The sequence below is a fragment of the Pezoporus occidentalis genome, unplaced genomic scaffold (assembly GCF_034315485.1).
Source record: "Pezoporus occidentalis ecotype Australia unplaced genomic scaffold, CSIRO_AGI_Poc_V1 ctg19, whole genome shotgun sequence".
NCBI classification, from domain to species: Eukaryota; Metazoa; Chordata; class Aves; order Psittaciformes; family Psittacidae; genus Pezoporus; species Pezoporus occidentalis.
Window position 1 is genome coordinate 7,677,643 of NW_026913748.1, and position 18,187 is coordinate 7,695,829.

The 18,187-nt window shown below is 39.8% G+C and overlaps 1 protein-coding gene across 5 annotated transcripts in view; it reads left to right on the forward strand.

Moving 5' to 3' along the window:
• CACNA1C (calcium voltage-gated channel subunit alpha1 C) overlaps positions 1-18,187 on the forward strand; it is a 485,857-nt gene that overhangs the window by 339,391 nt on the left and 128,279 nt on the right. For all 5 annotated transcript variants that reach the window (XM_062616658.1, XM_062616654.1, XM_062616655.1 and 2 more), the window contains exon 9: positions 5,483-5,655. In XM_062616658.1, coding sequence (XP_062472642.1) covers positions 5,483-5,655 — 173 coding nt within the window. The remainder of the gene's footprint in view (positions 1-5,482; positions 5,656-18,187) is intronic.

The following is an 18,187-nucleotide window of genomic DNA, read 5'->3' on the forward strand; positions in this document are numbered from 1 at the left end:
TGCCTCCTTTAATGAGTTCTAAATGAATTTGGTCAGAGCCTGTACCTGCTGCCTGAGTGGGCAGCCCATAAATCCCTTGTCTTTTGATCATAAGAGAGGGAAAATGATGTCTGAGCAAGAGAGGACTTGATGCCTCACAAAAATTATATCCTCAGTACTTGGGCCAACAGCATAAGAAGGGCAGTAGTGGGACTGGAGAAGATGATCCACTATTGGCCATCCTCCAAAGAGACAGGTAATAGCAGATCTACAAGAGGTATTACTACTATCTTCATTGCTAAGACAGCTGCTGTGAAGAGAAGGGTTTCCAAGCAGTAATGGGAGTGGGGAAAAAAACCAACCTAGTAATGAAGTGTCAGGCAATAGTCTGGTTTTGGATAGTCTGGAGAGTGATACTCTGGGTACAATTTTAAAGCATTTCTCCCAGTGGATTCTCTGATCAGCAGGTAAGGATGCCAGCAGAAGTGGAGGATGATAACCAGCTGACAGAGGGAAAATGATCTGTTGCATCAGAGGTGCACTCAAAAACCATATAAGACAGTGGTTGAAGATTATATAGTATCTGATTGGATAAACAGTGCCTGTGAGCCCAGCCCTGAGGAGTGCATGCTGTTGGAGCACTACTAATTCAATTTACCTACCCTTGGATTTGTCTCTGTACGTAATTGAAAACTGAATTTTCTCTCTCTTGTTTTTCAACTCAAGAAAGTGTTTTGGGGCCTGGATCTTCCACCTCCTGACATACTGCAGGTAGACCACCGCAGTTAGTGGTAAAAGATGGAAACAATCTGTAGAGAGAACTGAAATCAAAGATGAAATTCACCTTGTTTAAGATGTGAGTCACTCTTTTCTGGCTGTGTTCACAGTGTTATGACAGCTGCACTGTTTCTGTAAAATTTTTTCCCAACTGGAGAAAAAGTAAAAAGAGTTTGCATCCATGAAAAAAAACCACAGAAATTATGGGAGAAATGTTCTAAATTTTCTTTGGGCTAAATAAGCAGTTCTTAAACAATTAATTTTCTAAAGGAGTTCTAAATTCTGCTGAGTTGTGAAGTGTGTTCACTTTGCAGGTTCAGCTTTTTTTTAAACTCGCTATTGCTGTTAGTCTGACCCAGTAGATCAGATTGCTATTAGCTGATCCACCTGTCCTATGTTAGATAGAAAGCAGTATTCTCGGGCATCTTTTTTTTATCTATTCTGGGCATCTCTGATTTCTTCCTATTTATCTATTTCAGGAACCTCACCAAGCATGTCATGTAGACTTCGTCAATGACAGATTAGCTTAGTTTTTGTAATCACGTCTGAATACGTAAGTGTAATTAATTGTACTCACAAAGACACCTTGATTGAACCTGAGAAATCACATGCTGAGTTCTGCTCTGCTTAAAGAACTCATTTGAACTCATTTGTAATTTGTTTTTCCTCAGGTATGTCATCCGTTCATGGTCCTTCTGCTAAATTTACCAGTCACACATGCTAAGCTAAATAGTATGACAAAGTATTCATGTATGGAGCTCTTCCTCTCTTGACTGAGCATAATATAAAATGCATGTGTTCCAAAGGAAATATCCAGTCAGCAAATCACACAGTAGACCTCCCCAAGCCCAGGCAAAAGGATTCCACATCATTGCTATGAGCAGTGAAGCCCTTCTTAGAGGTCTCTTGATCACGTGTGTTGTCTGTTTCAGTCAATTACTGAGGAAAAATAATGGCTGCACACCTAAGCGTATAGATTCACATTTCTTCTATATTTTGTCTAGCAGTGATCCAAATCCCAGGACACAGGCCAAATAAGCAGTTGCCTAAGGCAAATGAAGGGCTGGAGAACAGCCTTTTATTCTGGTTTGAGAGGATCCTGGAAAACCCAGTTGGCTGCTTTTGATGCTCTTAGTGCCAAGGAAGAGGTCAGAGTGGATGGGAAGCTGGATATGGTTTTAGCTCCTTCTGGAGCATTTTTTTTTTTTTTTTTGTGACATTTCAGGACTTTTCCCTAGTCTTCTGTCCTCTCTTCCAACCCTTCCCATGCCTTGGTGTACTTCTCAGGGTGGATGAGGCTTTAGGTCTTGTACTACACCTTTATTAGTAAGTAAGAGTTTTGAACTGCTACAGTTCTGCTGGTTTGCTCACTTTCTTTCATTCCTCTAAATGTGAGACATCATACTGAGATCAGATATAGATAAGAGTTACTTACATTCAATCATTAGGATGGGCAAGAGAAATTGTCTTCTGGAACAGAACAGTATAAAGAGCTGGGTGTTTAGATTTATGATATTGACCCACTCTAACCTCACACAGAGAAAACATGTCTCCAGAATGCTCTGCTTTTTGGTATTCTCTCTGGCAGATGTATGTTATAATTTCTGGGAGAAATGAAGCAAACTGAATTCTGGTAAAAACAACCAGATTCACTGACACTTAAACTGATGTTCTCTTGTTCACTGAAAAAAAAGACAGATTGCTCAGTATTTCTACAAGCCTTTTGTCAACGTAATCCTGACATCATAGTGCAATCTTTTTTGAGAATGTCACCTCCAGACTCAAGATGGCACTTCCATCAGAAAGCTTACTTGGTCCTTGGCCTCCCTGCTGAAACTGCAAACAATGATCATTTATTGCCAACTGTGATGGTGGCAAAGGAAATGTGCACACCTGCCTGCAGTAGGAACTGGACTGAGGTCACCAGCTCATTTCACATGGGATGGTAAATTACTACTGATAGTAATTCTTGATCATGAACAGCATTTGTCAGAGTACAGGCTGGCATTCCACATGGGAAGTGGTTTGAATTGCATTAGCGATTTCCTGAGACAATTGTTCTCAATGATTTAATGTTAGTAAAGCATAGAAATTAAAGTAATTTAAATAAGTTTTCTTTGGAGGGTCATCCATGGAGTATCATACATTGTACAAAGGAAAGAAACATGCAATTGCACATTGTTTAGACTAGGCAATCACAGTATCACAGTATGTTCAGTTGTGCCATTAAAAAGCTGTGTAACAAATTCACTCTTATGTAGATGGTCAATGTAAAGACATCATGTTAAAATCTCCAATTGGTTTAGTCAGCTCTCTCCCCAGCCTGAGTCCCATTTGAGAGAGACAGTAAGTGGGGACTGAAAAGACCCAGACAGGCGTGCAGCTTAGGTGCATCTGACAAACAATCCGCTTCAGTGCGCAGAAATTTCAGTTTCTGTAACTTGGGCTGTTCCATGATGTTTTCCACTTTTGTTTCTACAACAGCCCATTCCAAGTTATAACCATGCAAATATAAATGGTTCTCACTTGTAGCTGAAAGCTCAGCCCCTTTCAAAATTGGATTCATTTTTCTTAGGCTGTGAAATACCAGTTTAGGAGTCAACAACTGAAATATTGGGATTTGATTTATCAGATAGGCTTAGTAATATAAACTTTTTTCCAGTCCTTTTTTTAGAGTTAATTCGTTAATTTGGATATGGCACTGTGTCAGACCCAGAGGAAAGATGTTACTGAAGCAGAAAATATAACTGCTGTTGATTGAATTTTTCTAAAATTCTTTATACAGTTTTTATTATTATTTCTAAAAGCTTAGGATCACAGAATGGTTTGGGTTGGAAGGGACCTGAAAGATATCCAGTTCCAACCCCTGCTATGGGCAGGGACACCTTTACCTAGACCAGGTTGCTCACAATCCCTTCCAACCTGGTCTTATTTTTAAGGGGTTGTTTGGTCTAGATTTTAAGTAGTAAAATATCACTCCCAGCATGAGAGAATTTGATTATTTTTTTTCATCCTTGCCATGCTTGCAATAACTGAGTCTGCCTTGTGGCTAAGTTTGGTCCCAGGGTTGACTGTGATCCAACAATTCTCCTCTTCATTTCCACCTTCATTATTGCAGTCCCATGGGGATGGGCTGACCTCTCAGCAGCGTGACAGAGGTGAAGGTCACATAGGTATAATATAGATATATTTGTCACATTCTTTGGCTTGCAGTGAAGGAATCATTCTACTTTTGTTCTGCTGCACTGCTGGTTTTGTGCACAACTCATAATGTTGAAAGCATGATCCAAAGCCTGTGACGTCAATGGAAATCTTTCAGTGGGTTTTAGACCAGACAGGAGGGAAGTACTTCACCATCACTGTTAGAAAATCATGTCTATCTCAGTTGCTTGAGGACACTTCACATGGCACTCATTAACATTTTGGGTAAGATTTTCATCATCCTAATATTATTCCACCAAAGTAATTGTTACATTTTCTATTTGTTTTTGCAGGAGCAAACCTAAGAAAAATATAGGTGAACATTTTTGGTTTTTTATTCATTTGTTGCTGACAGTCATCAGCAATTGCAATGGATAATGCATTGGAAAAAATGTCTTTATCTCTCATTTCTAGAAACAGCAGGCCATGTTATCTGCTGTGTGTGCCTTATGTAGTGATCTGCTTCAGCAGATACAAGACTTAAGGCTTAAGTACTTTTGGTCCAGCACTTTTCACAATCATTGAGCTTACTTTTTAAAATACAAGCGTGAAAACCTGGTTTAGAACCACAGGAGAGTCTCTAAAGAGAGGTAGGTCAGCATTTCTAGAAAAAAGAATAATGCAGTATGGGTGTCTCTGAAACAGAAGAAGAAACAGCACCACAGCCAAAAAGAAGACAAAGCAAGCAGCCAGGTTCATAACTAAGCAATATGAAATTCTTGTTCTTATACTTTGTGTATTAAGCTATATTCCCAGTAGTGGTCTTTCATAAAACTATCAAAGTCTACCCTTGTTCACTTTCTGGTAGAATCTATTAGTTTTGTCTACCCATAAGTTACCACATTTGCCTACCCAGGTTGATATTTGAAAAATATGTTTCATGTCAGATAGCAGCCCTGAATACTGAAAGTCTGCAATAAAACATTGAGGTCTGAGTTCTTAAACGTATTATTCAGGACTGTGGTTAAAATTGCACGTAATTAAATGTGTACAGAATTGTGAGTACTGTTAATTACATTTACAATTAGCCCAATTTAGTTGTGATTACATATAAAAGTGAAAGACAGATTGAAACCTGGCTAAAAATTTGAGCCACCGTATCACTCTCCAGATGTCAGATTATTGTCAGGCAGTTCATCATTGAATTAAATTAACCATTATTCATATATAAATTTATGGATAACTGTTGGAGAATATGAAGTGGTGAAGAATATTAGAAAGTATATGGTTTCATACATAAATGCTACATACATGTTTTGTTTGAATTGTCAATCAGATGTTGAGAATCAAAGGATTAAAACCAGGTATACCTTTTTCCTTAATCATTGATTAAAATGTGGACACTCGATTTTATATGTGTATCTAGCAAGGATACTCCCTTCATGTGTCTGTCTTTAAAGAATAGAGAAAGCTGGGTGTGCTATACGGGATGTGGAGACTTTTTAGTGGAAATCAATCTAACACACAGTTTTTCAATTTGTTCCTTCCCTCTGCCTATGTCCTGCCCCTTCCTCCCTATTGCTAGGGAGTTTTCCAAAGAAAGAGAGAAGGCTAAAGCTCGAGGTGATTTCCAGAAGTTACGGGAAAAACAACAGCTAGAAGAGGATTTGAAGGGGTACTTAGACTGGATAACTCAAGCAGAAGATATTGACCCAGAAAACGAAGATGAAGGCATGGATGAGGAGAAGCCTCGAAACAGTAAGCAATTTTCTTCTGTCTGTCTCTCCCTTTCTGTGCTTTTAGCAAGAGAGCCTGTTCCCACCTGCTGTAGTGCTGAGACGGCTTATAAGTAAGAACAAGTTCTTCCTGAGACTCTCACTAGGTTTATACAGGATTCCAGTTTAAGGCCTGTTGGAAACTGTGAAAGGGAGAAATACGTGTACAATAATTGCTATTGGTCTGCAGATCCTGTTTCTTGTCTGTGATACTAACATAAGTTCCTGGTATTTGACAGAAAAAAAAGGTCAATACTTGCTGTTAAAGTCCACTATTGAGATAAGTTTTAAAATTTAAATCTGTCTCCATTTATTTGATTGCAGTTCAGTGTTGCAGGCAGTTTACACATGGTTAATTACTTTGAAAGCAACGGTTTCTAGGCAAAGCAGTACTACTGTATGGGAGAAGGGCCAAATCAACCCTGCTCTACAGTAAGTGGGCCATCTGTAACTTCATTGAAATCAGTGAAATTGTGTTTGGTTTTGCCAGGCAGGAATTAAGCTTTCAAACATTTCTTATGAGGGAATTATCTCTTATTCTTATGTTCTGGAGTTGAGAAGGTTGTTTGTGCACAGTGAGAATTCACCATCCCTCTCGTCTTATTAGAAATCCTGAAGATGGAAAGGCTTGAAGAAAGCAGTGATTCTCTACATTTCATTACCTTCATTGAATATTCCTCTTCCTTCTTCTCTTTGACCAGTACAGCCTGTGTAATACGTCAGAAATACCTATCAGAAACGTTTATCATTGCAGGTTGTGCACTTTGGAAATGTCAGACTTGGAACCTGTAGACAGTTACACAGTTCATGGGCACTGCCTGTACTTTTAGTTTTCGTTACAGAAATGGGCATTTTCCTAGTTTGATTTTGGAAGAGAAGACAGGAAACATTTCCCCAGAGATCACCCTTCGTACGAAACAACCAAAATCCATGAGATGATCAGAACAGTAACATATATTTTAGTAAGAAGGTTGGACATGGGAAACTTGTGCCTACAGAGTAAAGCAAGATATGTATCAGATGCTCATGATCTTTTGGGGAGTAAGCACTATTCCCTGTTGTCGCCAGGACATTGAAGAAAAAAAAGTACAACCTTATTTATATAAAGTTATACCCATGATACTGAGGCATCCGGGCTTGAAGGAGTCACGAAGGTGACCTGCTCAGAGTTTTCCCAAATCAGGTTATTTTGATTTTTATGCTGGTGTCTTCATAACTTTCATTACCTCTTCATTACCTCAGTAATCATTCAGAAATGAATTTATTCTTCTTGGCCAAAATTTGACGCTCTGAGGCATATAATACATGGAATAAATGGAAGGTGATGTCTGATGATCTAAATTAATTTGTAAACAGAATACCTTATATTTCAAAAAAAATAAAATAAAATAAAACCAAAAAACCCACTACCGTAGCAGGCTCTGGTTAGTATACTTATGTGACCTATGAGTGTGGAGGCGAAGAAATGGGTTGCACACAACTCCACTGAAGTCACCAGGAGAGTTTCCCTTGACTTCAGTGGATTGGGCCAAGTTTGTCACATTTCCTCTTTAGAGACTTGCCTGCTAAAGAAATGTGTAGCCGTAGTGGAGGCGATGAGAACTTGCCTTGCTTACTAGCAGATTTGAAGTTTTTATTTTTAAATGAACACAAAAATAATGCTGCTTTTGTAAAAGAGTTGTGGAATGTGCAAGGTGTAGATTCATTGCACATGCTGTGGGGTGGGGTCAATCCACATTTGAGCTGACAAGCTCCTTTATTGGGTGGTGATATTAAGAACTAAAATATAATGTATCTTCAGCTTGCTTTCAGTTCTTCCTGTTTAGTTTAATAATGTGAGTTTTGTAAGACACAGTTTATAGAAATTAGTCCTCTTATATCCAACAACTTGTCTATAGTTTCTTACAATTGGCTATTAATGACAGAATTGGATACTGTTAGTAAACTAACTTGCTACTAATTTCTTTTTCAAACTATTAGTGAATAGAGAGTCTTCAATGCCATTGGTTCTAAGTGTCAGGTCTAAGGGCAGTGGCTGCTGACCAGTCCCTTGTACACAACATGTTTTCTGTGACATTATGGCTTTGGGTCACATTATCCATTTCTGTTACATGACAGACCAGGTTGGGGAACAGATGTTTGCAGTGCAGAGTGCTAAACAGTAGAATTACGCCTCTGTTGAGAGGAATTGCTCAGGATGTAGAGGAAGGCTGTGGACTGATTTTGACCATGTACTGGGGACAGTAGTAATGTGAACAAAAGTCTCTGCATAAGAGAATAGCATAGACCAAGCAAACAGGTCACTCCATGAAGTTTTTTGCCTTTCTTCTGACATACGTGCTCCATCTAGTGCAGGCTATTGATACTAGTATTCTTCTTGGCACTTGTGGCCTGCATCTGTGAATGCCAAATTAATACTTCTAGCTTTGGTGTATTATCCAGTGTCTCCTCACCACAGGCTTTTCCAACTATGGAAGTAAAGGGTTTCTGTGCTGACATCCTCTAGTGAGGAAGCACATAGCCTCTGGGTACAGAAGGTAAAGAACAACGCTCCTCATTCCACCCTGAAGCCAGTTGGATACTTTCACTGAGCAGTTGAGGAGCTTGCACTCTGCCCTTCTGTATTTCTTAAATCACATTCATATTTTCCTGTAGGCTGTTGTATGTACTTTCACACAATTGCAATTTATTGCTTAAACTCTGTTGTATTTTTTGATATTTCTGAATTTCAATCTTTACTCGCACAACAGGTGGGAATGTATTTGCAAAGCCAAATAGCTTGTAAACATCCTCTAGTAAGATGTCAAACTCACTTAATTGGGTGATGTGCTTATCTGTCATGTATGTCACATGGGAAACTCCCAGTAACCTTACTGTGCCTACCCATGTGATTCCACATCTTGCTTATCTTACTGCCTGTGAATACACCTTCTGAAGAACCATCTCAACTCAGTCAGGTACTGTACACTAGTTTATTAACCAGCTCTGACAAGGCCTGCCAGTTCTCCTGAAGCTGAGTCATATTGCAGTTGTACTGCTCTTGGGTCTTGAGAAATCTGCTACAAAATGGGTTGAATGAACACTGAGTAACAAAATCAAACCGAGGAGTAGAACTCTTTCCTTAATGGCTTCAGGTTGAGATAATACCATAGAAAAGGTACCACGAGTTAAGTGACAGAGTGTTTTGGTTGGTTTTGATTGGGGCTTTTTGATGTGTTATCTACTGTGTTGAATGTTTGGGCATTCATGCCAGCAGTCAATCACCAGTAGAGTTAAACTGAGGAAAAAAGATGGTATTAATTCTCTTCCAAAATAAGCTCCAAGTATAACGGACAGATGGCACAGTTGTAAATTCCTCAGGAATCCCTTTGGCATGAGTGCCCCCAAGACATTTGAATCTCACCTACTAGCAGTGCTGAGCTTGCATTGCCAAGGCTCCAATGTGTTCCTTGTCTTCTTGTGTTTAGCTCTTGCCTCATATGCACCTTCAGTGTGTTTTTCTCTCAAATACTCTTCAAAGCTTACTGCCTCCTGTCTCCAGTACACCTCCTGAAGTGTTACTCCACAGAAGTGTTGCTACCCTGTCCAACACGCTTTTTTCAGTGTTTAATTAATAAATAATGTTGATATTTAAGGTATCAGCACTGTGCCTTTCAGATAACACTCACTGAAGTGCATGGGGCAGTTCAGACCTCCTTAAGTTGCTGGTTTAGCTGAGTAAACTTCAGGGGTTGCCTTTGCATCAGCTACGTTGTACTCATGCTCAGGAGACGTGGACTGCTGCCTGAACTCTGACAGTAACTCACACCATTACTTTAAAGAAGTCACATCAGTTTTTGCTTCCTCAGTTTTCCCTTGGAGGTTGTTTGGAGTTTTTGGTTTCTTTTGTTTTTTTTAGAAAAAATATCAGAAAAGTTTAGAAGTTTAATTAAAAATTACTTATTAAACTAGAGTCTCATGTAACATAAACTTGGAGATTCAGCAGCTTACATCATCTGGGCTCTGACCCAGGTAGTGTACCTAAACTGAATCATCCCAAACACAGAGAACATATGTCTCTAGACTCTTCTCTGTCCTTAGCTGCAGAAGGAGGTTTTACTGTCATCTTGGTCTGTAGAGAGGGCTGCCTGCCTGTCAGCATGGGAATTGCCTCCTGTAAAACAGAGAACACAAAGTGGAAGGGAAGCAAAATTCACTTGCATTCTAATTTGGTTTGACTGCCTGTGCCAGTCCTTAGGGCATCATCAGTCATATTTTGTATATGCCACTGCTTTTCTGAAGCTGTCAAACTTTGCCCTAAGTCTCATTCGGTGTTTACAGCCTTTAATGAAATGGTCAACAAGTCCAGGGACTAGAACACCAAGGATGTTAGTGGAGGAAAGGGTAAGAAAGGAAGATAAATGTAGCCAGAGTCGGTCAATCTGTGCAGCCTTTAGCTGATGCTCTCCATAGCAGAGGTCTTGGCATTCTGAGGCAGTTTATTACCAGTCATCTCTCACATGTGTTGAGGGGCATTCACAGGGCAGGCTGAATTCATTCTCTGTTTTAGGAAGTACATGTTTAAGGCAGTTTTTCCTTGTTTGCAAACATCATTTTGCCATTATGACAGATGTGAGGTGGGAAATGTGGAAAGGCTTCTGAGGGCTGTTTGTGTTGATGGTTTTCTTCTATGCTCTTTCCTTGATGGGCCTTCTACATGGGAAGAAAACATTAATTTGACAGAGAAGAGAAACACATGTCATGGCACAAAACAGCTACTGAATTTCAAAATCACATGATAACAAAGAGAACCATCCCTCCTGTTGCCACAGTAACTGGGAATTTGCCCTTTTTTTAATTCCTGAGTGTGGTCTGGAATGCATTTGTGTGGCTGTGGGCAGAAGCAGGGAACCTCAATCCAACCCAGATTCTCCTCCTATTGAAATTAATTGGCAAAATTCCCATTGACTGCACTAGGGTCAGGAAAAAGCTGTGAATGGGCAGGGAGAAGTAATTTGATGTTTCTGACTGCTCAGATTTTTGCCCTCCCTGTGTTTCTTTCTTTTTCAGTCCTATTTGGTGCTGGCATCTGCAGTGTGAGTAGGACCACATTAATTAACAGCGTCCCTAAGAGTAGCAGAGCCCACTGCTTAGCTGCTGGGATCTGATAACAAAGACATTCTGTGATTCAAGACAAGTCATTCTTCTAGTTAAGTCATATCCAAGATAGTGCTGTAAAGTCAAGATCTGATTTGCAGGTAGCTTTACAAAAATTTAGTCTAATCAAACTCCAGCCTCTATTCTAATGGGACTGATGGCTGTAGATAATCAAGTTTTCATGTAACACATGAAAAAGCAGTACAAACCAACGTGTTGCCTATCAAAAACATATGGCAATACTTCAGATAGTATATTAAACAATGAAAGGTGTGGGAGGGGAGTTGACTGTATATGCAGATTTATACCTCAGTTAAAGTGGCGATAGAAAGTGCCCAGCTGAAGACAAGAAGTACAGAAATACAGTCAGCTTCCAAAATACATAAAAAAAACAAAAAGAAATAGCCTGGAATCTCACCTTCGGAGCAATTATTACAGTGCCTTGGTGACCTCTGGAAGTGTTTGTTGACATCTGAGTTCACTGCCACTAAGGAATCAACTGCAGCCAAACTTTCTGGTGAGCTGCAGATTTTGTCTCACTCCTACGAACAGTGTTACTTGTGAAAAACACTAGTTATGATGAGGAAGTAAAAATGCATTTAATTACAAGATAATGAGAGGGGGGAAGTTTTCAGCTGCAAAAGTGAAAGTTTTAGAAGAAATTGGGTCCTCTTGGACCCTTGCAACTTTCAGAAAAACTATTTTTCATGGCAACCCTTTGTGCTTCTGAACATCAGGCCAGAATTGAGAACAGGAGAGCTGGTGGTTCAAACATGAGAGGAGAAGAATTTGATAACTCTAGAAATAGAAGCCTGAATAATTTCAACCCAAACAGGGTTTTATTCCCAAGAGCTCCAATAGCAGTTTGACTCTATTACGTAACAGGGATAAAAGTGTGACCACCTTTCTCTGAAAGTTCAGGCTTTTTAGGACTTAGCTATCCAATTTCTCTCAACTTCCTTTTGCACAGGCAACTTATACACCACAAGGAGACTCTACTGATTGCAGAGAGGCTATGTACCAAATACTTTCCATTTAATTTAATGAATGTTGTCACTAAATCCTTTGCAACCCTTTGGGAAAGTTAGCAGTTTGAAGCTGTTGGCTAGAGAGAGTTTTGTGTACAGATCTAATCAGGATGCCAAGATAAAAGAACACCAACTTGCTCAATTTTTACATTTAGAAATTTCACATGTCAGCATGCTCTGTGGCCTCCAAATCAAGTGCTTAGTGTACTGACAAGGCAGTAGCTTATTACTTTCAGCCTAAAAAATAGTATGGTGCTGTGGGATAATGTCTAAGGTAGAAAGCACATAACAGGATTTTCAAAGACTTGGTTATAGGCTAAAATTTCAGGGTGGCCTAAAAAAATCTCTTGGTTCATTTTCTATGATGAAATTTATTGGGGAAGAGCACAGCTAGGGAAATAACATAGATGAGGAGGGGAAAATGAAAGTATATTTGCGAGATGTCTATCTTAAATTCAGTCTTTAGCATCATTGCCTTAAAATTCAGGTCTTCTTATTCTCTGAGCAAAAGGATGGTGTACTGAGTTAATTTTGTCTCCTGTTGTACAGAATACACTTGAAACACTCTTGAACTTGTTAACAACAAGTCAGTTCCCTCAGATTTATTCTGTTTTCATCCTCAGAATTTGTCCCAAGGTATTTCACACACACATTAAAGGACATGGGCAGTCACCCCTTGACAGACCTGCACAGCTTGGTATTTTAGAGGATTTTTGCCTATTGTCAAAAAGCAATTGGAAAAAAAAAAACAACAGCAAAACAACTAAAAAATCCCAAACCATAGGGTACTTGTGTGGGATTTAAAATAATCTAAGCAAAAGCTGTAAAAGGCACAGGCTGAAAAATGAAACTTTTATCAGTTTAGTTCCTCCAATACCAGTTGGTGATTTGAGGATACTAACATACAACCTGGTTACATTTTGTTTTCCATGTATAAATACAAAGAAATAAAAGCCAGTGTTGTAAAATGATTTATTACCTGTCAAAACCTCATCTAAAGATAAAGAAAGCACAATGTCATCTACTTTTATCATTGTCCACTGATGTGGAAAATAATCATCTGGCAACTAAGAAAAGATTTGCTGCAGTGCCAACAATTGTAGGCATTTCACAAGGACACTTGATAGGTGTTTCACAAGGAGTTTAGTAGCTGTGATAGATTTATTCCCTTTTACCTGGAGACGCAGGGACAAAAGAAGTAAAGAAGCAGGTTTTGGTGTTCTCTGCTCCACCAGTCTCCTCTAGGGAAGAAAAACTCCATGTACTGTGTGGCAGAGGTTCCAAAACATGGTTTATTCAGACAAGGGTAACAGCAACTCCCAGCTGTGTGCTGTGCCTAGTGCATGCTCTTTAGAAAACAGTCCCAGTGGCATTTTTCTACCTTGCATCTCTTGAAGTAGCTCATACACATCTCTTAATAGCAATACTGTAGTTTGAGGAATACTTCCCAAAAGGCCTTTGTAAATGATAAGTCAGCTTTGTTTTTGTTGTGTGGTTGTTTTCTTCACAGAGAAGCTCAGATTGCAAAATGCTGCATGGGTTTGTGCTACAGATGTCAAGCTTGAGTCTATAATTAGCATGCTGCCTAGAAAAAGCTTCTGGGAGATTAGTTCTCTCATTGGGCTGAATTACTTCTGCAGTCCTTAGGCAAAAATCCTACTGAAGTTGCTGGGGATTTTGCCTGGGTAAGGACTTGGGCCCCAATCTGTTTCATCTGAGGTCAGTAACAAAACATGCCAGTGTCAGCACTTGAAAATGTTGCCCAGTGTGAGGTCTTGATGAACCAGAGGCTTCTGTGCTCACACATGACTTCAATATTGTGTAACAGTCATCCACCAAATGGAGAGCATGAGATATTCGGGATCTGAAGTTACTTACAGTACTGAATAGTCCAGATAGTACTGTTTGCCCAGTGCATAATTCCACTGGCTAAAATGCAGTTGTATCTGGCATCAATTTGACTCACTGTCATTGCAGGCATCTGGCTTCCATAACTGTGCTTCAGGAAATGTGGGATCAGACCCAGATAAACTTTTATATCCTAAAAAGGAAAAAAAGCATAGATTGGAAAGGTATGAGAAGGCATTTGTGAAGCTTCATAGTGACCCTGTAGGTAGCTGTGGTAGCAGAGCATTGAGGGCAATGATATTCAAGTAATATCGGTGATACTCAAGTAAAGCTGCCATATAAAAGTTTCATTTTCATTGTTTAACTTTCTGCTTCCATTTTTGTCCTATATTCCATCAATGTCAACAAAACTGATGCCAACATTTGACTTTTTCCTACTGGAATCAGACCAAAGCCAAGAGGAGACTTCCTTCCTGACTCTCTTCACATGTTGCTTTCTTCTTTTTTTTGTGAGTGAAAAAGCAAGGAAGCAGTAGGGCCTTGTCCTTGGTTGTTTGTCTTTCCCCCCATTTCCAAGAGGAGGAAAGAGGAAATAGCAAAAAAGTAATTCTCTCAACAAAGTGAAATTAAAAACTTTGGGGTTTAAGTTATGCTTAGAAATGCTTCATATACAACATTGGTTCTTTAAAATATGTATGCAGGTTAACATTTGGAGAGGGGAGTAATGTTGTTCTCGGCAATTTTGTCTAATCTAAAGGAAAAGGCACAGGAAAGGTAAATGATGTTCTGAAGGTCACCCACTCCCTCAGTGCCAGAGTCTCTCATATCATTCTCTGCCCTCTAGATGAAAATTTTGACCTTAGATTGTATCATGTAAAGCATTTACAGGTTTGATCCGGGTAGTTTTGAACTATTTTCCTTCATTGGGAATTCACCATAGTCATCTCAATCACTTTGATACAATTTTCTTGTTCCCCAGAATGTATGGATGGTTCACCCTGTACATTAATCCACAGGTTTTATTTTATTAGAAACATCATTTAACAACCAGCTGTTATAAAAAAGCAGCATTTAGCTTCATTGTTCTGTGGATTTCACAACTTCCCATTTTCTTTCTTTCTGGATGAAAAAAAGCCTTGATCATAAAACAAAAAGCAAGCAACCACTTGAAATCCTTCTTCCCATTTCTTCTCTGCTGATCATTACTGCTGAGGGTAGGTAAGCCATATCTAACTAAATGAGATGTAGAAGCAGTTTAGCTCGAGGCTGTGTTTAATGTCAAAGCACAGTATGGAGAAAACAAATAGTTTCCTATATCTGAATGAAGAGCTAAAGAAGAAAAAGCTGCTGGTATTCAGGAAGCCTCAGGACAAAGCTGTGACCAATGTTACAATATACAATTCTGCAGTAATCTGTTCTAACATAGTATCAGAAGGCCTGATATTGTTTGGTGAAGTGAGAAAAACATTTCTAGCAAGTAGAGCAGAGTAACTCTTCACTTTGGGGAAGGTGGGCCAAATTCAGGCTTGTGTCTGGCTCCAGCTGCCAGTTTCTTGAGTGAGTGCTGGTGAACAGTGACAGCTCTGAGATAACTAACTGACTCTGAAAGGGTCACTGCAATGAACATCTACCAAATCTCCATGCCAGTGCTGCCACTTGTGTATGGAAGAAGGGAGGGCAGCATGAGAGCAAACTCCAAAACTGTGTTAGTTTCTGCCTTCAGGCTCAATTTTAATTCTTGCTCCCTCATGGACATCAAAAGCTGCATAAGTTAGGTAAGTTCCCAGGCTGCTGTAGTTCACGTCTGGGGAAAAGCCTCTTCGTATAAGATTGTCTGTGAGTGAAAAGTTTTGTGATGATCTACAAAGCTCTTACTCTCTTGCAGCTGAGGATCTGGCTTGTATTGTTCAGCTTACAGTTTTTCCCAGCTTCTCCCTTCCCTCACTCTTGTAATGTGGAGCGCAAACCTTACACTGAGAACTGCTAGAGCAGTGATGTGTGACCAGATACAGCATACAGAGGCTGACATTAATGTTGATAGGGCATTAAGTTTATCTACTATAAAAGCTATTTCCCTAGCAAAGACTGTCTGGTGAGATAACACTTCTGTTTTGCCTGCTGCAAGAGAGACTTACATTGACATAGAAATCCTCTTATAGTACTATCATGTTAGAGAGAAATATCTTTGCGGGTAAGGCTTTAGAAGGAATCCATTGTTTACACAGCTGGGGAAGACACCTTTGTACAAATAAATTGATCTCCATCTGCCCTGTTGGGAAGTACTTCTTGAAGCTGTCAGGATTTATCAACTGACACTGTGATTCTGCTTCTCAAGGAAGGACATTAGAGGGAACAGTCTGTGAGAAAATTGCCATTGGCACACCTTCTGACAGATTGAACATGCTTTATTTGCCGTGATTAGGGAGGCATAGAAGCCATTTGGTACCAGGATCTCCACAGAAAATTTTAGGAAGAAATGCAACAAACCCCCAGGATACAGCAAGGCCACTATTTTTTTTTAAGTAGATGCCAAGAGTGTGCTCTTAAATCCTTAAAAGAGCACTTAAAGTGCTTTTAAAAACTGTGGAGTATTCAGCAGTTCCAGTGAAGTCAATGAGAATGACCTGTGATCAATATTTGAAAACCAGTTATAATTGCAGATGTAGTCTTAAAAGCCTCTTCATTGAGAAGAAAGTATTGGTGAGCAGGACTGATGGCAGCTGAAACTCTGAGGATATTTTAATCTAGCGTACAAAGCTGTCAGGAGAGTGGCTGTGGTGTTCGGTAATAGTAGCTGAGGGACATGGAGCATGTGTTTGGAGTTAGAAATAACCATTGGGGGTGAAAATTACTTGTATTACAGTAATGCCAATGAAGATCAAAGCCACAGTGTGTCTGGCACTGTATATACTCAAATTAAAAGTATATGTATGTACTTCCTTTCTACAGGAAACCAAAGCTAGTATAGATGGGTTCAGCTGCCAAAACATATTCAACTAATGCCAATTTAGATACTTCATGGTACTAAGACCTTCATTGTAGACTAACAGATCAAATATAGCACTCTTGTGGTGTGGTAGTTGGAAGGGCATATCCCAGGTGGGATGTCAAAAATGCCATCCGGTGCATCAGAAGAGGCAACTGAGTGTGGTTACTCCAAAGACATGTTGAAAAAGTTCAGTACAACTAGAACTTTCAATATGCATCTTGTGAGCTGAATGTCTTAAAAGTGTTCTTGGTAGATAGAAGAATGCAATAGGACCAATTGTAGCAGAAATGGTTCCAGTATGAGCTTTTTTCCCCCTCAGGCTAAGTGTGTACTCATCATGACCGGTCTACCTATCTCTTTTTCTTCCCTTAGGTATTTTATATTATAACTTGAAGATTCATGAGCAGGAATATAAATATTGGGGCCTAGACCCTGTATTCCTTGGTCCAGACCAAGAGTTCTGTGTGGGAAGGGGTCAAGCTGAGAAGCCTCTAAGGGACCAGGACAGGCTGAGGGAGGCAGCATCACTCTCCCAATGAAACTCTCATATCTTCCACTTTCCCTGCTCCTGACTGCAAGGTAGCCTGAGTAGTCCATTGCTTTCTTAGATTGATTCACAAGCAAGTACACAAGAATGCAAAGATAATATTATTCTGTTTTAAATACAAGTGGGGTTAGGAAGCTGCTCATCCTGTTGTAAAGGTAGTGAAATGGAGGTAGTGGCCATCCTGTTGTGAAGGAGCAGCACAATGTGCCTGTAGCTGACAGGAGGTCTGCAGCACAGTGATATTCCTGTGGCAGAGCTTGGTGACAAGGAGTCTGAGTGATATTACACAGCTGAACTAGTATTTATATTACCAAACTGATAGCCCGTGATGGTGTACCTGAGAAAAACCAACAGTTGTGAATGGCACCCAGCCCTTTTCAGCACTTTGATGGGAAGCCTGGGAAGCTTGCAGTCCAGCACAAACTGCTAATAAGATAAAAATCTCTTGTTGTATTTGCTCCTGGGAAAAAAAAGCAGGTCTCTCCATCTCAGTAATCTCATAAACAGCATCAAGCCTGGAGAGGTGTCGGGGGAAGTAAAATCTTTCCAACTGGGGAACTGAACTGAAAATAGCTGTGGCACTGAGTCTGCCTGCTGGTTACAGCAGTTCTTCAGTTAGCAGGATTGTAGAGATAAGTCAACAGATAAGAGAACTGGCCTTTCAGATTTCAAGGCTTAAATTCAAATTCAGCTTTAGGGCCCATGGGTGTTCATGGTGCTGCTCACATCCTCATTTCCATTTGCAGAGTTCACAGATGACAACATGATGCATCTCACTTCTCCTTGTCCACCTGAGGAAGGACTGCAATCAGATGTGTCCCTCTAAGCGCAAACTGTAGAGGTCTTGTAGTGGGCCCAAGGATAGGTAACGCGGGTCACTGGAGGTTAAAATGAGAACGTTACCTAATGAGAATTTTAACTATATTAAAATGAACAGGCTGAAGTAGCAGAAGGGTTAAGCATCAGA